The sequence below is a fragment of the Zalophus californianus genome, chromosome 9 (genome assembly GCF_009762305.2).
Source record: "Zalophus californianus isolate mZalCal1 chromosome 9, mZalCal1.pri.v2, whole genome shotgun sequence".
NCBI classification, from domain to species: domain Eukaryota; kingdom Metazoa; phylum Chordata; class Mammalia; order Carnivora; family Otariidae; genus Zalophus; species Zalophus californianus.
Genome location: NC_045603.1, coordinates 25,339,110 through 25,355,621, shown reverse-complemented (window position 1 = coordinate 25,355,621; position 16,512 = coordinate 25,339,110). Strand labels below are relative to the sequence as shown.

The 16,512-nt window shown below is 35.7% G+C and overlaps 1 protein-coding gene across 7 annotated transcripts in view; it reads right to left on the bottom strand.

The window, feature by feature from the left end:
* Positions 1 to 241: 241 nt before the first annotated feature.
* Positions 242 to 16,512, bottom strand: part of NTN4 (netrin 4) — a 108,838-nt gene continuing 92,567 nt past the window's right edge. For 6 of the 7 annotated variants that reach the window (XM_027594986.2, XM_027594987.2, XM_027594982.2 and 3 more), the window contains 3 exons: positions 11,471 to 11,539; positions 7,226 to 7,396; positions 242 to 1,659 (listed from right to left, as the gene is read on the bottom strand). In XM_027594986.2, coding sequence (XP_027450787.1) covers positions 1,523 to 1,659; positions 7,226 to 7,396; positions 11,471 to 11,539 — 377 coding nt within the window. In that variant the 3' untranslated portion in view covers positions 242 to 1,522. The remainder of the gene's footprint in view (positions 1,660 to 7,225; positions 7,397 to 11,470; positions 11,540 to 16,512) is intronic. The other variant, XM_027594981.2, reaches the window with a different exon arrangement.

Sequence of the window (16,512 nt, the reverse complement as noted above, 5' to 3'; positions counted from 1 at the left end):
TCATTGCTTTTTAACAAGTAAATGTAGTATAAAATGCACTTCATCTGATAAAAGTTCATGTCCAAAGGCTACAGAAACTAATCCCATCCGAATTAGCTTCCATGCTATCCCCACACCCCAGAGTAAAAGAGTAGAAATACCAGGCCCTTCTTTCATTTTCTTAATTTAAGGAATTAGGTTTGAGTTCCCTCATTAAGACAAAGTAATCTTTAGGAGAGTTGACCAGGAAATGAGACAAAAATCAGGAAATCATATTCCTTTATTACATATATGAAATATAAAAAATTAACAGAGCAATATATATATATATATTTTGCAAGTCCACAGGACCTCAGGAAAAAAAATATGTTCTGTATGTGAAGTTAATCTTATGACACTGTGGTTTATGTTTTGTATATTCAAGTACAGAAGAAACTGTATGTATTGTGGTTGTGCATGGGTACGGAATATGAGTAATAATGAAAACTGTAGTTTGGTGAACTATCACATACACTGTGTCAAAAAAATGAGTAAGTGTAATGGCCATATACTGTTAATAAAGATAAGGAGGAAACTGTTCCAACATTCAGGTTTAAATACTAAACAGAAAAATAAAACAAATTCTGTGTCTACAATAATTTCTGCCGTGTATACAAGTGCATTGCAAATAAATGAGCTTTTAAAAATTTAAAGTCCATTTCCTTTTCATCCAAGCATATTTCTACTCTTAAGATTTCTTCTTCCTCTTATTTTAAAGTCTCATTTTGTTTAGTTTTTAAAAAAATTTTTCATCATGGCTGGTATCTGTGGAATCTAACCTCTAGCCTGAAGCTGAGACTTCATATGCAAACATGTTCTCCTTTTGGGTTTTTTCCAAGTGTTCAGAGCTAACACGTACAACTTCCTTTTGTCCACACGTAGTGACAGTGCTTCTGTTTCAGTAGGTTTTCTTACACGCCCTTTATTTTTCTTTCTGTCAACCATGGTCTTCCAACTTTCCCAACACAAGTGGTAGGTAGTAAAGTGCTTTATACAAGGAAATAGTATATACATGTGGAGAGATTCCATTTAACACTCCATAGACCAAAGTTCACACACATCACACAAAGGCAGGCTCTTTTTTAAGAAAAACCTTTTTTTGATAGTAGGGTTGGGGAGTCCTTAAAATCTCCTTAATTACTTTAAGTAGCACAAATAGAAGTAACATATCTGAAGCTGGAAGGAGTCCTTGTTAGATGTACTCCTCTTAATGCATTACTGCTAAATATCATACTGCTATTAAAAATACTCTGAATAGTTATGAATTACAGAATCAGTCCCATAGGAGGCAGTTATCAGTGTAGGATTTTTCATTTGTCTTTATAAAACAAACTGTATTTAAACATGGCCCCCAAAGAGACAGGTTAGACTAGGCCCATGCATTGGAATATTTCTATATATTTTGGCACTTAAAAAATTCCAGTTTTGTTTTTGAGGTCTCCTTTCCATTAAGCTTGTGTTTTCTACATAGAGAAGTGTCATTATGTGCTATATACCTTTGTTGCTACTTGCACTTTCTTTTTAAAATATCCATGACTTTTCTTCCAAGGGCTGGCTTCCAGTGCTGGACAAAACTTTTCATATTCACGACTAGTTTGCCTGTTCTTACATCTTCATGTCCTGCCACAAGGTACTCCAAACCTAAAAGAGAACAAAGTTAGGGGCTCTATAGTATCATAATGTATTGAAGTGGGGGAGGAGATGTGACTTCAGTGGTTTTATATGCACGGTTCATGGTTTTATATATTCATAGTTGAAATAGGGAGTCCCAGGCAGTGATAGCTGGTACTTAATAAGCATTTACTATGTGTTAAGTGGCTTACATACTTAATAAGCATTTACTATGTGTTAAGTGGCTTATTATTTCATTTAATCTTGAAAATAACCCTATGAAGTAGGTATTTTTTTTCTTGTTTTACAAATAAGGAAACTAAGGCTCAGCAAGATTACAAAACTTGCTCAGTGTCTCCCAGTGAATAGTAGCACTCTGACTCAAGCTCAGGTCTGTCTAGCTGTAGAATTTTTACTTTATGTTATACTACCTTCTAGGGTAAAGAAGGATCCTGTGGGTACTTAGCATACTGCTATAAATTAGTATTTCTTGGAGACTCACTATGTATGGTAGTGCATATTAAGGAGGATTTTTATAAAAGTGAGACAACCATTTGGAAAAACATATTGGAAGAGAGTTTTGAGTTGCTGGAGTGCTGGGGGGTGGGAAGGATGGGGTGGCTGGGTGATAGACATTGGGGAGGGTATGTGCTATGGTGAGTGCTGTGAATTGTGTAAGACTGTTGAATCACAGACCTGTACCTCTGAAACAAGTAATACATTATATGTTAAAAAAAAAAATAAGATAGCAGGAAGGGAAAAATGAAGAGGGGGAAATTGGAGGGGGAGATGAACCATGAGAGACTATGGACTCTGAGAAACAAACTGAGGGTTCTAGAGGGGAGGGGGGTGGGGGGATGGGTTAGCCTGGTGATGGGTATTAAAGAGGGCACGTACTGAATGGAGCACTGGGTGTTATACGCAAACAATGAATCATGGAACACTACATCAAAAACTAATGATGTAATGTATGGTGATTAACATAATATAATAAAAAAGTGAGATAAGAGGAGAAAAAAAAGGAGTTATGAATGATACAAAGTGACACATATCTCCTATAGAAAGTAAATGTGTTTTTGGAATATAGGACGTTTGTTTGTCATCTTAAAAAAAAAAAAAGATGAGACTTCACCAGACCTTTGTAATTCAAAATTCATTTCAGGCTTCAAATAAAAAATTTTGGTTGACATACAGAAATGAAAGGACAGTCTCATTACCTATACATCAAAAAAGGAAATATGTTAATCTCCTTCAGTAGGTGTTTGTAATACTATCAATATTGGTATTTTGAAACAGTTTTCTTTAATATTATAGGACAGAGCAAATAAGTAATTATGTTTATAAAAGAGAACTTTCCAAGATAAAGAGACATATATTTTAAAACTTAAGAAAAAATAATAGATGTTAAAATTAACCTGAAAATATCAATTTAAACTCATGGGTTTATATGTATATATATAAATATATATTAATAAAATAAAAATAAAACATATTACTATATTATATATATTTTTTGTTCATCCACTGAAATGATCTAAAAACAAAAGGCTCCAGCAGCAATGAACACCTATAGTAGACATACTGTGCTCTCTAATTAAACAGATCTCACTAAAAACAAAACAAAACAAAACAAAACAAAGAAAACAAGGCTTCTTGCAGAAATGCTGTTGCAGGCCCAGGACAGGAAGATACAATGTAGCATGGGATATCTTATTGTGCTAAAAATCGAGGAAGCTCTCAAAGATTAATGGGGATCATTGTAAAAGGACATGGGAGCTAGCAAGAAAGGGTTACAACTTGTTAAAGTTGTGATAATTTGAGCACCAAGGAACATAATGATGGTATCTATTGAAACATACTGAATCAACAAAAATCCATAATTCCAAAATGATACTCAAAAAAGAAAAATCCAGAAAAAAATTGGTTTGTCATCTTTTGAAGCAGCTGTTAAGACCATTACTTACTTTGCAAGGTAAGCACTTTGGGAGTTATAAGGAAAGAATTTAGCATTTACCCTGTGTTTAAATAGGAACTATATTGAATGGTAATCCATAGCCCAGATTGAAAGAGAAAATCCCCTTACAGAAGAATGTCAACTAGTAAATGAGGGGAATCAGAAAAACATCGTTTCTCAAGCTCTAATGAAATTATTGATTCAGGAAGGATTACCAGTTGGTGGTAACATCATCAAATCAACGGTCAATGGGAAACTGGATATTTGTATCATGACTAAATAACATCACACTCATTACTTTCTAATCTCAAAAGGGAAAACAAAACTGCCCAATGGAGAGATCAGGCTGTCATCACTCTAACCCAAGGGTCAAGTTTAGCAACCCTGATGGTGGGTTATCCAGGTCTTATGTGTCTTCCGATATGATTTAACATGAAGTACATACCCAGCAATATCTCTAGTGCATTCTAATCAAAATGTTTATCTTGAATCTATCAAGATATTTTTAGAGATTACAAGAAACATGGGAGGTAGAGGGACAAGCTAAATGACATGACAAGGAACCAACCAGTCGAATATAGAAGGTAAGATAATCTACAGGACACTTGGCCTGGATTCTTCAACACTAATTATTTCTTCAACAACAATTAAAAAAGGAACTGTGCTTGAGTAAAAGAGACTTGAGAGTCTTAAAAACTAGATACAATGTGTGATCCTGGATTGAACACTGACAAGGACAAACCAGTTCTAAAGGACATTTTGGGACCAGTTACGGAATTGGAATACAGTGTGAGTATTAGAGTATATGAGAATAAACTATAATTGAAGGCAATGATCACTAACTAAATAAAGTAGGTTACAGAATAGAGCATACTATGATTTTATTTTGGTTAAAAAATATAATACGTACATGCACAGAGAAAGACCTTGAAAGATTTGCATTAAGCTGTCAACAGAGAGGATCTCTGGAGGTAAGAAACTGAAATTTTAAATTTTCCTCTAAATTTTTTTAATGTATATGTGATAGCTTCTATAATAAGGGAGTTATTTAAAATATTATTAAAAGAAATCAGCCCTAAACTTAAACATAGCTATGATGGTGTTTTCAAAAAAAAAAGAGAGAGAGAAAGGGATAATAATGATAGAGACTTTAACACCAGAGAGCACAAGTGAAAGAAGGGTTATAAGGTATTTAAATTATTTAAAGAGTAACCTTAGCATCTGCATGAAAAAGAATCCCAATATTTAATTAATGGACTAATTAAAATATAATGGTCTTGATATTGTTTGTATTATACCTAAAGTAATAAAATCCTCATATAAAAATACAATAAATAATTTTTAGGAAACTTCATTGTTAAGTTTAGTATTTTAAATGAATTTACTTTGAAACTATCAAGAGAACAAATACTATAGGAGTTTGCCATTAATTTAAAGTATGAATATACATTGAACTGATAGAAATTATACTGAATAAATTCATTAATTATGGAGCAGCATCATGCCAAAAATTAGCATGGAAAATAACATTATCTGTTGTATCACTTACTAGCATTTACTTTTTATTTTCTTATTTTTTGCTTTCAACATCTACTTTACTACATGTTTGAGGGCACAAAGTTTATTTTGTTTCCATAGAGAAAGAAAATATAATACTTTAGTGCTAGTCTTGATATCTTAAATTGATTAATGAATGAGTAAATGTATGTATGAATGTGGGAATGAATGAATTTACAGGGTTGTCAATTAGATTGTTCCTTTTCATAAAGTAGCAGAGGAAGCTAGTTGGTGTGTAAGGTTTCCGAATTTTCTTATCAGCTTTCTTTGGCCTTAGCTATTGAACTTGTAAAAATGGAAAAACAAAGTGAAATGAAAGAGTGTCTGGTTTTGCTTTGGCAGGTTCCAGTCTTTTCTTCAAAGTGAGTAAACATGTTTTTAAGAATTCTTTGAATAATTGCACTTATGTTTTCAATTGTGATGAACTCAGTGGATTCTTTGACTCTGGCAGAAACCTGATGAGGAAGTATAGTTTACTTCCTGGAGGGTGGCTCAGATGCCCAAAGCTTTTCTTTTTTTTTTTTTTTTTAATGTCTTACTAAAAAACTGGGCAGATTATTTTTTCTTTTGCCAAGATAATAGAAAGTGCTTATAGGAAGAGCCTCTACACACAGATTATTGGGAAATAGAACTTAAATTAAGGAGTCTTCATTTCCCTGTGTTCAAAATCTAAGATTCTGATTACTTCATTTGTTCTTCAGAAACATATTTATTATTTAAAATGTCTTCTTTTCCTTATTAAAATTTAAATGAATTTAAATAAAATATTAAAAGGGCATAAAAGGATATAAGAGATTAGTCAACAGTCAAAAAGTCAAGAGTTTTATATTTTAGATTGTTTAGGTTGGGGGGAATATTTCATTGAGAGTTTCCCTTTTTCTTTGTCACTCAGTTATCTGTTTCTCTTTGTTATTAGTCAAAGACTACAGTGACTTCTTAAGAACATAACTGGGGTTTCCTGGACTTTTATTTGAAAGGAATTAGATCCAGAACATAAATTATGTACCTGTATTAGCAGTGCAATTAAGAAACAGATGGCAAGTACATAATGTGGGAAATACAGAGCATTTTTAAAAATATGGTTTTTTTAAAGATTTTATTTATTTATTTATTTGTCAGAGAGAAGGTGAGAGAGAGAGAGAGAGAGAGAGAGCAAGCACAAGCAGGGGGAGCTGCAGGCAGAGGGAGAAGGAGCCTGATGTGGGGCTCAATCCCGGGACTCCAGGATCATAGGCAAATGCTTAACCGACTGATCCACCCCAAAATATGTTTGTTTTAATAGAACTTACTATCTGGGTACTGTGTTATTATTTAGGTACTAATGGTAGGTACTAGAGATGCTATGATCAAAAATCTAAATCCCATCCTCAAATTTAATGAAGGAGACAGAAGTAAGTAGCATATGACACAATATGAAAGTGTACTTGTAGAGTATAAAGGTAAGAATTCCACGCTTACTTGCTTGGCTCTTCCACCGTAATTACATTTGAAGATGCAAATTTCCCTTAATTTCAAGTTTCTCTAAGAGTCTGTAGTGGTTTTGTTGTTGTTGTTTTAATTTCTGTTTCTAATTTGAAACCAGAATGATCATTTAATGAAAAACAAGATGATGAGAATTTGAGAGTTGTTTTCTATCCAGGAGACACAGATGCTTCTCATGCAATTGTAAAAAATTAATTCAATATTATTTGCACAGATGGAATTTTGCATTCGAATTTCCTTTGGGAGCAAGTTCTACCCAGGGCACCATAATAGGACCTAGCTTTCAGATGAAGTGTTAGTGCCATCCAAATTTATGAAAGTGTTTTCTATGCTACTGGTACAAGCTGAGACTTCTCTTTTAGGGCAGAAAATATTATATTGCTGGATTTTAAAATATTTTACTTTTATAGAACATGTGGAAGAGAAATAATTTTTTTATGTCAGTTCAAAGAATTCCATTTGGATTGTCCCCAGAATTCAGATGGTGAAAAGGAGAGATACTCTTTGGTGAGTTTATTTCAGTTGTGGTTTAGAGAATGTTAGGACAAGGAGCAAATCAGCAGAGACAAAGCAGTTATTAAGCTACAAAAGTCTAATGCTTACCAGGATTGAGGATTGGACAAGTGCAGCCTCTGTTAGTCCACGATTCTGGATATAATGTTCGTTTTCCTCGTAAAATTTTCAATTTGGTAGATTTTAAGACTTTTTTTATCTTCACATTGACCTCAGCATGAGACCCTTTGTCGTGAGCTGATAAAATCTTTATTTTTATCACTGTAACAACACAATCCCAAAAGTCAAAATGCATAGAATTTCATACTGCCTTTTGAACTTGGAATAACTTAAATATGCATTTCAGAGTATAATGGAAAAGTTAACTAATGATGATGCAAATGTGGAAATTTGCTTTAAAAATCATTAGGCTCATCTTGATAAGCACTGAGTAATATGTAGAATTGTTGAATCACTGTATTATACACCTGAAACTAATAAAAAAAAAAACCTGTATGTTAACTATACCGGAATTTTAAAAAACTCAAAAAAACCATTAGGCTCACTAACTTTTGCATTGGTTTCACCTTATTTATCTATATTAACTGTACTGTTCCTTCTTAGACATTTTCAACCACTGTTTCCCATTTCATTATGCTAAGAGACTGTCAGTCATTTGCCTACTACAAACATAGTCTTAAACACAGTTAGCTATCAAATCCAAATAGAAATAAGGTGTATAGGAAGAAGAATGCTTTCTATTTAGATTCTGACTATATTTTCCTCTGGTTCACTGTGTATTAAAGTTACAACAAAGAACAAACACAATGTTACTGCCAGAATATATTTTACATATTCTAAAGAGATTAAATAATTAAATATTGATTATTTAATCTTCTTCCCTGGATGAAAAATGCAAACTGACTGGGGTTAGGGTGGCTGTCTTTCCACAGGATGGCAGAGCTTCAGTATTCCCTATAACTCACAATTGTATTATGCTCTGCTCTTCCATCTATGAATTGGATATGGCTGGGGATTAAGCAGTGGAATAATTTGGGGTGGGGAAGAAAGTACACCGAAGGAACACTGGATGTAGTGTTCTATATTGTTAGAAGAGTTCTTACATGCTCATTTATATCTTGATGGAAAATTCTGTGTAATGAGGGAACTCTATATTGGCTGGTCCCAATTCATGAGAATATGGTTGTCAGATAGCAGTTTTTATAGAATCACCAAATTTTAGACTTTTAATGGGTCTTAAAAGTTCATCTAGTCTTGTTTTATGTTTGAGGAAGCAAATTTTAAGAAATTAAGTGAACTTCCCAAATTTGCATGACCAGTTAGTTAGAGGTAGAGTTTGGGCTGGAACCCCAATAAGATAAATGTATGAAGGGTATGTAGCATAGTGCTTGGCTCATGGCTAATGCTCAACAAATGTTCACTATTATTTTTCTACTAGACTGTATGCTCAAAGAGAACTGGGACCTCATCTATTCACTCTTATAGCTTAATAAATATTTGCCAAAGGAATAAACAATGAATCAAGTTTTTTTCCCCATTAATAGAGAGAATGGGGAGGGGGAAACCATTTTTTTCCAAGTCTGTGGGTGTTTTGCACCTAGTAAGAACAAAGTATTTAATTACATCATTAAGAATGTCCGAGTTTTCTTTTCTTTTTTTTTAAGATTTTATTTATTTATTTGACAGAGACACAGCGAAAGAGGGAACACAAGCAGGGGGAGTGGGAGACAGAGAAGCAGGCTTCCTGTGGAGCAGGGAGACCGATGCGGGGCTCAATCCCAGGACCCTGGGATCACGACCTGAGTTGAAGGCAGACATTTAACCATCTGAGCCACCCAGGCACCCGTGTCCAAGTTTTCTTAAGGAGAAAATAATACAGTTGTATTAAAAGATGCCAGTGCAGTTGTTTGTAAATTAGAGAGCTACTAAATATTGAAAACCAGTTGGTATTTCCACTAAACTGACTACCTTTGGACTAAATTGTCATGTTTTTTGCTTCTGATAGTAAATACCATTTTCTCTAAACTAACTTTTCTTTATTGAGCACTATACATTTCAAGTTTTCTTCTGTTATTTAGCCAAGTTGTCAGGTGAAAGGAGGGAAATATGTATGTAATTTTAGATAAGATTTATGAGGTTTTTAACATTTACTTTTTTATCTTTTATGAGATTAAGTACAATGTTATCAAGAACCTAAACACTTGATTTCAGAAATCATGACTCAAAATATTCTCTTCATTGTAATGTGTATTTCAGGCAGTATGAATTATGGAACAATAAAAAGCCTTAGATACTAGGCTTTTTAGTCAAGAATATGTTGGCAAGATAAGGCATCTAATTTGCTTTACTAGTAAACATAAAGCCATTTAGAATTTGAAGATAGTAACAGTCTTAGGGCAGTGACATTTTCCTTTATCTATATTTTCCTGGTACTTGAAAGATACAGGAGTCTAGAATATACAGAGAGGGCAGGGAAAAAGCTTGGATGGACAGCTAATCTCAGTGCTTCCCAAATATATACCCTCTTCCTCCTTCTTGCCAGTTACTGAGCATATAGTGTGTGCTAGATATTGTGTTGTGTTGAAAAAGTGCTCAACATCGCTCGGCATCAGGGAAATCCAAATCAAAACCTCAATGAGATACCACCTCACACCAGTCAGAATGGCTAAAATTAACAAGTCAGGAAACGACAGATGTTGGCGGGGATGCGGAGAAAGGGGAACCCTCCTACACTGTTGGTGGGAATGCAAGCTCGTGCAACCACTCTGGAAACAGTATGGAGGTTCCTCAAATAGTTGAAAATAGAGCTACCATACAATCCAGCAATTGCACTACTGGGTATTTACCACAAAGATACAAATGTAGGGACCCAAAGGGGTACATGCACCCCAATGTTTATAGCAGCAATGTCTACAATAGCCAAACTATGGAAAGAGCCAAGATGTCCATCGACAGTTGAATGGATAAAGAAGATGTGGTATATATACACAATGGAATATTATGCAGCCATCAAAAGGAATGAGATCTTGCCTTTTGCAACGACGTGGATGGAACTAGAGGGTGTTATGCTGAGTGAAATAAGTCAGTCAGAGAAAGACATGTATCATATGACCTCACTGATATGAGGAATTCTTAATCTCAGGAAACAAACTGAGGGTTGCTGGAGTGGTGGGGGGTGGGAGGGACGGGGTGGCTGGGTGATAGACATTGGGGAGGGTATGTGCTATGGTGAGCGCTGTGAATTGTGCAAGACTGAGCTGTACTTCTGAAACAAATAATGCAATATATGTTAAGAAAAAAAAAGGAGGAGATAGCAAGAGGGGAAGAATGAAGGGGAGTAAATTGGAGGGGGAGACAAACCATGAGAGACGATGGACTCTGAAAAACAAACTGAGGGTTCTAGAGGGGAGGGGGGTGGGGGGATGGGTTAGCCTGGTGATGGGTATTAAAGAGGGCACATTCTGTGTGGAGCACTGGGTGGTATGTACAAACAATGAATCATGGAACACTACATCAAAAACTAATGATGTAATGTATGGTGATTAACATAACAATAAAAAATTAAAAAAAGAAAAAAGATATTGTGTTGTGTGCTTTTCAAAAATCCCATTTTATGGGATAGGTGGCATCATCCCTATTTTACAGATGAAGAAATCTAGAGAGGTTAAGTTATCCATGTGATAGACCAGAAATCAAACCTATATATGTTTGAATCCAAAGCTCGAGCTCTTAATCACTGTGAAATAGTGTTTGAACTGATTTCTGCTTAGTATTACTACATGATAACTGGAACAGATTATTACTCGAAACTGGTATTACTACATGAAACTGGCACAGGAATCATTTTAGTGGCTAGAGAGTTCCCTTGCTTCTTTTCCTCATAGTAGGACGGCCTTGCCTTTGCTCTACAAGCCTCCTGCCCTCACCAGAACATTCAACAGCATCTTTATTGGAATTATTATATAAGACTAATGCTTTGATATATTGAGAATGTCATAGACTAAGCCTCCCAATTCCTAAAAAAAAACTCTTTGTACTTGGTTTGAATAGATTCTTAGAAGCATTCAAGGAGGGGCGCCTGGGTGGCTCAGTCGTCAAGCGTCTGCCTTTGGCTCAGGTCATGATCCCAGGGTCCTGGGATCAAGCCCCGCATCAAGCCCCGCATTGAGCCCCGCATCGAGCCCCGCATCGGGTTCCCTGCTCAGCGGGAAGCCTGTTTCTCCTTCTCCTATTCCCCCTGCTTGTGTTCCCTCTCTCGCTGTGTCTCTCTCTGTCAAATAAATAAATAAAAAAAATCTTTAAAAAAAAATAAGCATTCAAGGACTTCAAACTTACCATATGAATATTTCATTCCACAGAATGCCTTGGAGTTTCCTAACACCTGTTCTTTACATTCACATTTACCTACAGAAAGTAAATGAAAAATAGTTATTTAGAAACAAAGAAGAGGGAAAAAAAACGAGCAAGTAAATCTAGGTAGCATAACTCATTTTTTTTAATTGAAGTATAATTAACATATAGTGTTATATTAGTTTCAGGTGTCAGGTTGTAGAACTCTTTAAAGCTTGAGTGATTCATACAACATAATCCATAAATACTAAGAAACCATACAAAGTCATTTAAACGAAGTAGAGTCACTTTCTGAATTGAATTAGTTATCATTCAATAAAATATTGACTTAGGAGAAATAGAGGTAGAAACAATGATATATTTTAATGCTTATAATTGATGTTACGATAGATATAGTCCAGTATTAAGACTCCATGCTAATGGAAAGGAACAATGGAATGGATAAACTATAGGAAAGACAACTGTCTTTTTACAATTAATGTTCACCACAGCAAAAGTCAAATATAGTAAAATAATCGAGCAGTCTTTTGAAGGTAATGCCATCCAATTTAAAAGTATTTATTGAACACCTTTTATGTGTAGGACATGATGCTATATACTTCAGAGTCTATAAAGATGAGCAATATACAATTCTTGCCTGGAGGCTTACAATTCAGTAAGGTGAATAAAGCAAGTGTACACACAGTGTTCTAAGACAGGCACAATATGTTTGGGTGGGAGGGCCACATGTTTGGGAAGATGGAAAAAGGCTACGTGGCTGAAGAAGGATTTGAGATGGACTCTGAAGTATAAGTAGGATATTTTTTTGACAGTTTCAGTGATGTATGACAGTTATTGTGTGTCAGATATTTGGTACGCCCTGTGAAAGACTTTCAAAATGCCTTTGATAGAATCTATACATAGCATTCTCATTGATTTATCTGCTTCCTCTCTAAACTGTGATCCTTGGGGCGCCTGGGTGGCTCAGTTGGTTAAGCAACTGCCTTCAGCTCAGGTCATGATCCCAGGGTCCTGGGTTCGAGCCCAGTATCAGGCTCTGCCCAGTGAGAACCTGCTTCTCCCTCTCCCTGCCGCTCCCCCTGCTTGTTCTCTCTCTCTCTCTGTCAGATAAATAAAAAATAAAATCTTTAAAAATAAATAAATAAACTGTGATCCTTGAGGATGACAGTTACATCTTATTTATCTTTATATTCCTAGAACCCAGAAGGGGTAGGATTTCCATTCTTACATAACAATTAGATATAATTTTATCATCCCTCCCCTTCTGCCCTCACGCATTGCATTTCGTAGGCATTGAGTGGCATGAAAGTAGGTAACATTTACTAAGGAGCAGTTACTGTGTGCCAGGCACTATTTTAAGTGTTTTATATTTATTTACTCATCTAAGATTCTAACAGGTAGAAATTTGACAAGAATGTAGAGATATTAGAGTGAGGAAAGAAATGTAAGAGAGAAGGGCAGGGTGTGTTCATGGAAGAGTCAGTGGTTCTGTTTTTCTTGGGTACAGATTGAGTTGTGAATAGTAGAAGATATCATGGAGGACCTGGACTGTTAGGGCCTGAATTTAATTTGTTAGAGAAAGGGGATTTTTTTTTTTTTTTAGTATAGTTCACACACAATGTTACATTAGTTTCAGGTGATTCAACAAGTTATATGTTATGCTATGTCACCACAAGTGTGGCTACCATCTGTCACCATGCAAGGCTATTGCAATATCATTGACTGTATTCCCTATGCTGTACCTTTATTTCCATGACTTATTAATTTCATAAATGGAGGCCTGTATCTCCCATTCCCCTTCCCCCATTTTGTCCATTGATAAAGGGGAATTTTCAAAGCTCATAAAAATTATTGGCATGGAAAGAAAATGGAAGCAGGGACCAGTTAAAAGCTGATGAAATTGATGACAGCAACAGTAACTGAAATGAGTGCCAACCACAAGCCATAAACTATATAAGGAACTTTATCCATATGATCTTGTTTAATATCTATAATAACCTTATGAGATAGGCATTATTAACAAATGAAAAAATAAAGGCTCAGAGAAGTTAATTAGCTTGTCCAAGGCAACATAACTAACAAGTAGATGGGTCTGGGTCTGGGAGAATCTGAAGCCCCTGATCTTTCCACTGTATTCTCTGTAAGTCAGATAAAATGTGGGTCTGAACAAAAGAGATGGCTGTAGGTCTAGAGAGGAAGAAATATTAAGGGAGGCTGCAGACTTAGGGTCTACAAATCTTGTCAATGGATTGGAAGAGGAAGCCTAAGAATGAACTTGGAGTTTTCCTGTCACCTTGCAGCCAAGGTGACAGAAGACTGAAGTATTACTAACAGAAATAGGGAAGTTAGGAGGAGAGCACTTCAGGGATGTATAACTTAAGGTTTTTTGTAGCAATCAGTGGTTTAACTTAATTGTTCAAAGGATATGGAGTAGCTCACAGGAGAAAAAGCTGAAGAACCAGAACTCAGAAAAGACAATCAGGAGAGCAGCGAAGATCTAGGTATCAGGAACTGTTGTGCAGTCCCTTTTATGGATTTGCCATCGGAATCGTGAACTGGGATCACTTTCAGACCTCGTCACTTTCAGCTCAAGATTTAAGTTCCGGGGAGAGCACATCTGATTGGCCTGGCCAAGACTGTATTTATTGGGCAGGGGGGAAGGGTGGCTCCCTAGAGAAAAACTGGGTTGAGCTACCGCAGAAATAGCAGGAATAAAGGGGAAATGGATCTGGTTAGGCAAAAACAACAGAGGTCTAGCATGAGGAGAATATAATGAATTAGAGTTGCTGACAAAACATCCGCGTGGAAATGAGAGTATGATTCTGGTGAGATGAGGTTGGGTAGACATGGTGATGTGGCAAATAGTGACATACCGGCTCTAACTAAAGCTGCTCTAGAGACCAGAGAATGAGATGTGTAAGTGGAAAAACACAGTGGAATTAAATAGTGGGAATGAGAAATCTAAGGTTCTTAAAATTAGCTGTTGTGATTTGTTAAATAATATTGCATATAATCTAAACATAGCAGAGAGGGTTACTCATTCGGAAATTGGAGTAACCTAAGTAGGTAGCCCACAGCCTTTGATAATTCCACCGAAGCTGGAGAGTACGGTAACTACCGTGCTAAAAAACCTAATGGAGCTCCAAATGGCATATATTATTACTCAACTGATGTTCTTCTTTGTAGTCCTTCAGCCAACAGGAACATACAAAGTTCCGTTATTTGAAGATCTTCCTGTGGTTGCTTTCCAATACTCCCTTTTCATATGTTAAGAAATCAGACATTAAAAATTTTTTTCATAAAGATTACCATTGTAATCATTTTAAAAAAAGATTGTATTTATTTATTTGAGGGGGGCTGGGAGGGGCAAAGGGGGAGGGAGAAGGGCAAGCAAGACTCTGCTGAGTGCAGAGTCCTTTGCAGGGGCTCAATTTCACAATCTTGAGATCATGACCTGAGCTGAAACCAAAGTCTAACGCTTAACCAACTGAGCCACCCAGGCGCCCCTAAAATTTGTTTTTGAATGAATCTTTGTTGATCAGGCTTTAACCCAGATGTGTTGTCTTAAAGGAAATCTGGAAGGGGAGAAAAACCTAGTTAGTTAATATTGGGCTATTAGAACATTGTTTATAGTCCTGTGGTACTGGTTAAAACCAGTTTTCTTGTACAAATTCTGTAGTACTACTTAAAGCCAGTTTTGTTGTACAAGTTCTATGGTACTAATTAAAGCCAGACTTGTACAGGAGGCAAAATTTTACATCTAAGACGATGGACTCTGAAAAACAAACTGAGGGTTCTAGAGGGGAGGGGGGTGGGGGGATGGGTTAGCCTGGTGATGGGTATTAAAGAGGGCACATTCTGTGTGGAGCACTGGGTGTTATGCACAAACAATGAATCATGGAACACTACATCAAAAACTAATGATGTAATGTATGGTGATTAACATAACAATAAAAAATTTTACATCTAATGTTCTCTATCTCCTAAGAAGTGGTAGAAATTAAGGGTATCTTGTTGGTATAGTGCATTATATTTCTAGTTTGAGAAACTATGGTAGGTAAATAGGTAGGTAGGCACATATATTTGAGAACGAACTATAGTGCTTAAAAAACTGACCATTTTTTTGTTGTTGTTTAAAAAAGGTGCCACGAGCACAGCACTATTCTATACCCAATGGGAATACTGATATTTAGCAGGAAACCAAACAATGGCTTCCTCTATCTGGAGCTCCTCCAGATGAATTTCAGAGACTCTCTAGGGGTAGCACAGACCTAACAGCTGTTATGGATGTGAGTTCGAAGTGATTCTGATGCCAGCACGTTATGTGCTGAATTGGTGTATCGCCAATTCCCTAGTAACATGATTGGCTTAATGAATGTCCTATGGTCCTAAAAACTTGATTTTTACAGATTTGGCCAGCAGGCAAATTTGAATCATTATGAAAATCATTGTGTTAGTAAAATAGAAGAAAAGTTCCAAAAGTGGTTGAGTTAAAATTATAGAATTCAGACTATTTAGCATTGAGGCCAAAAATTAATGGGAAAGATTTTTTTTCTTTTTCAAATGCTAAAAAAGATAAATATGACTACTTTGTATTCCTTTATCTTTCCCACCTTCTTTCCTGTTGTGAACTAAAATGAAACCATGAGGAAAATGATCAAGATTATGTTAAGTGAAAAAAAACATGATACAGAATTACAAATACAGGTGTTTCTCAAATTTGGGTTCTTGGTCCTTGAAGAGTCCATAAGTTCTCTATGAAAGTGTATTAAAATTGTGGTTTCTTACTCTGCCCCAGTCACCCTGGTCTCCTTGCTGACCTCAGGGCTTTTGCACTTGCTATTTCTTCTGCCTAAACTCTCCTCCCTCTTTTACCTGTATAGCTTACTCTCTTAACTTTTTTAGTTTTCTTTTTTTTTTTACCTCATATGTCACCTTTCACAGGATTTTCCTTGATCACCTTTTTTAAAAGTATGCCCCTCTGACCACTTATTATCTCCCTCCCTGCTTTACTTCTCTATTATATT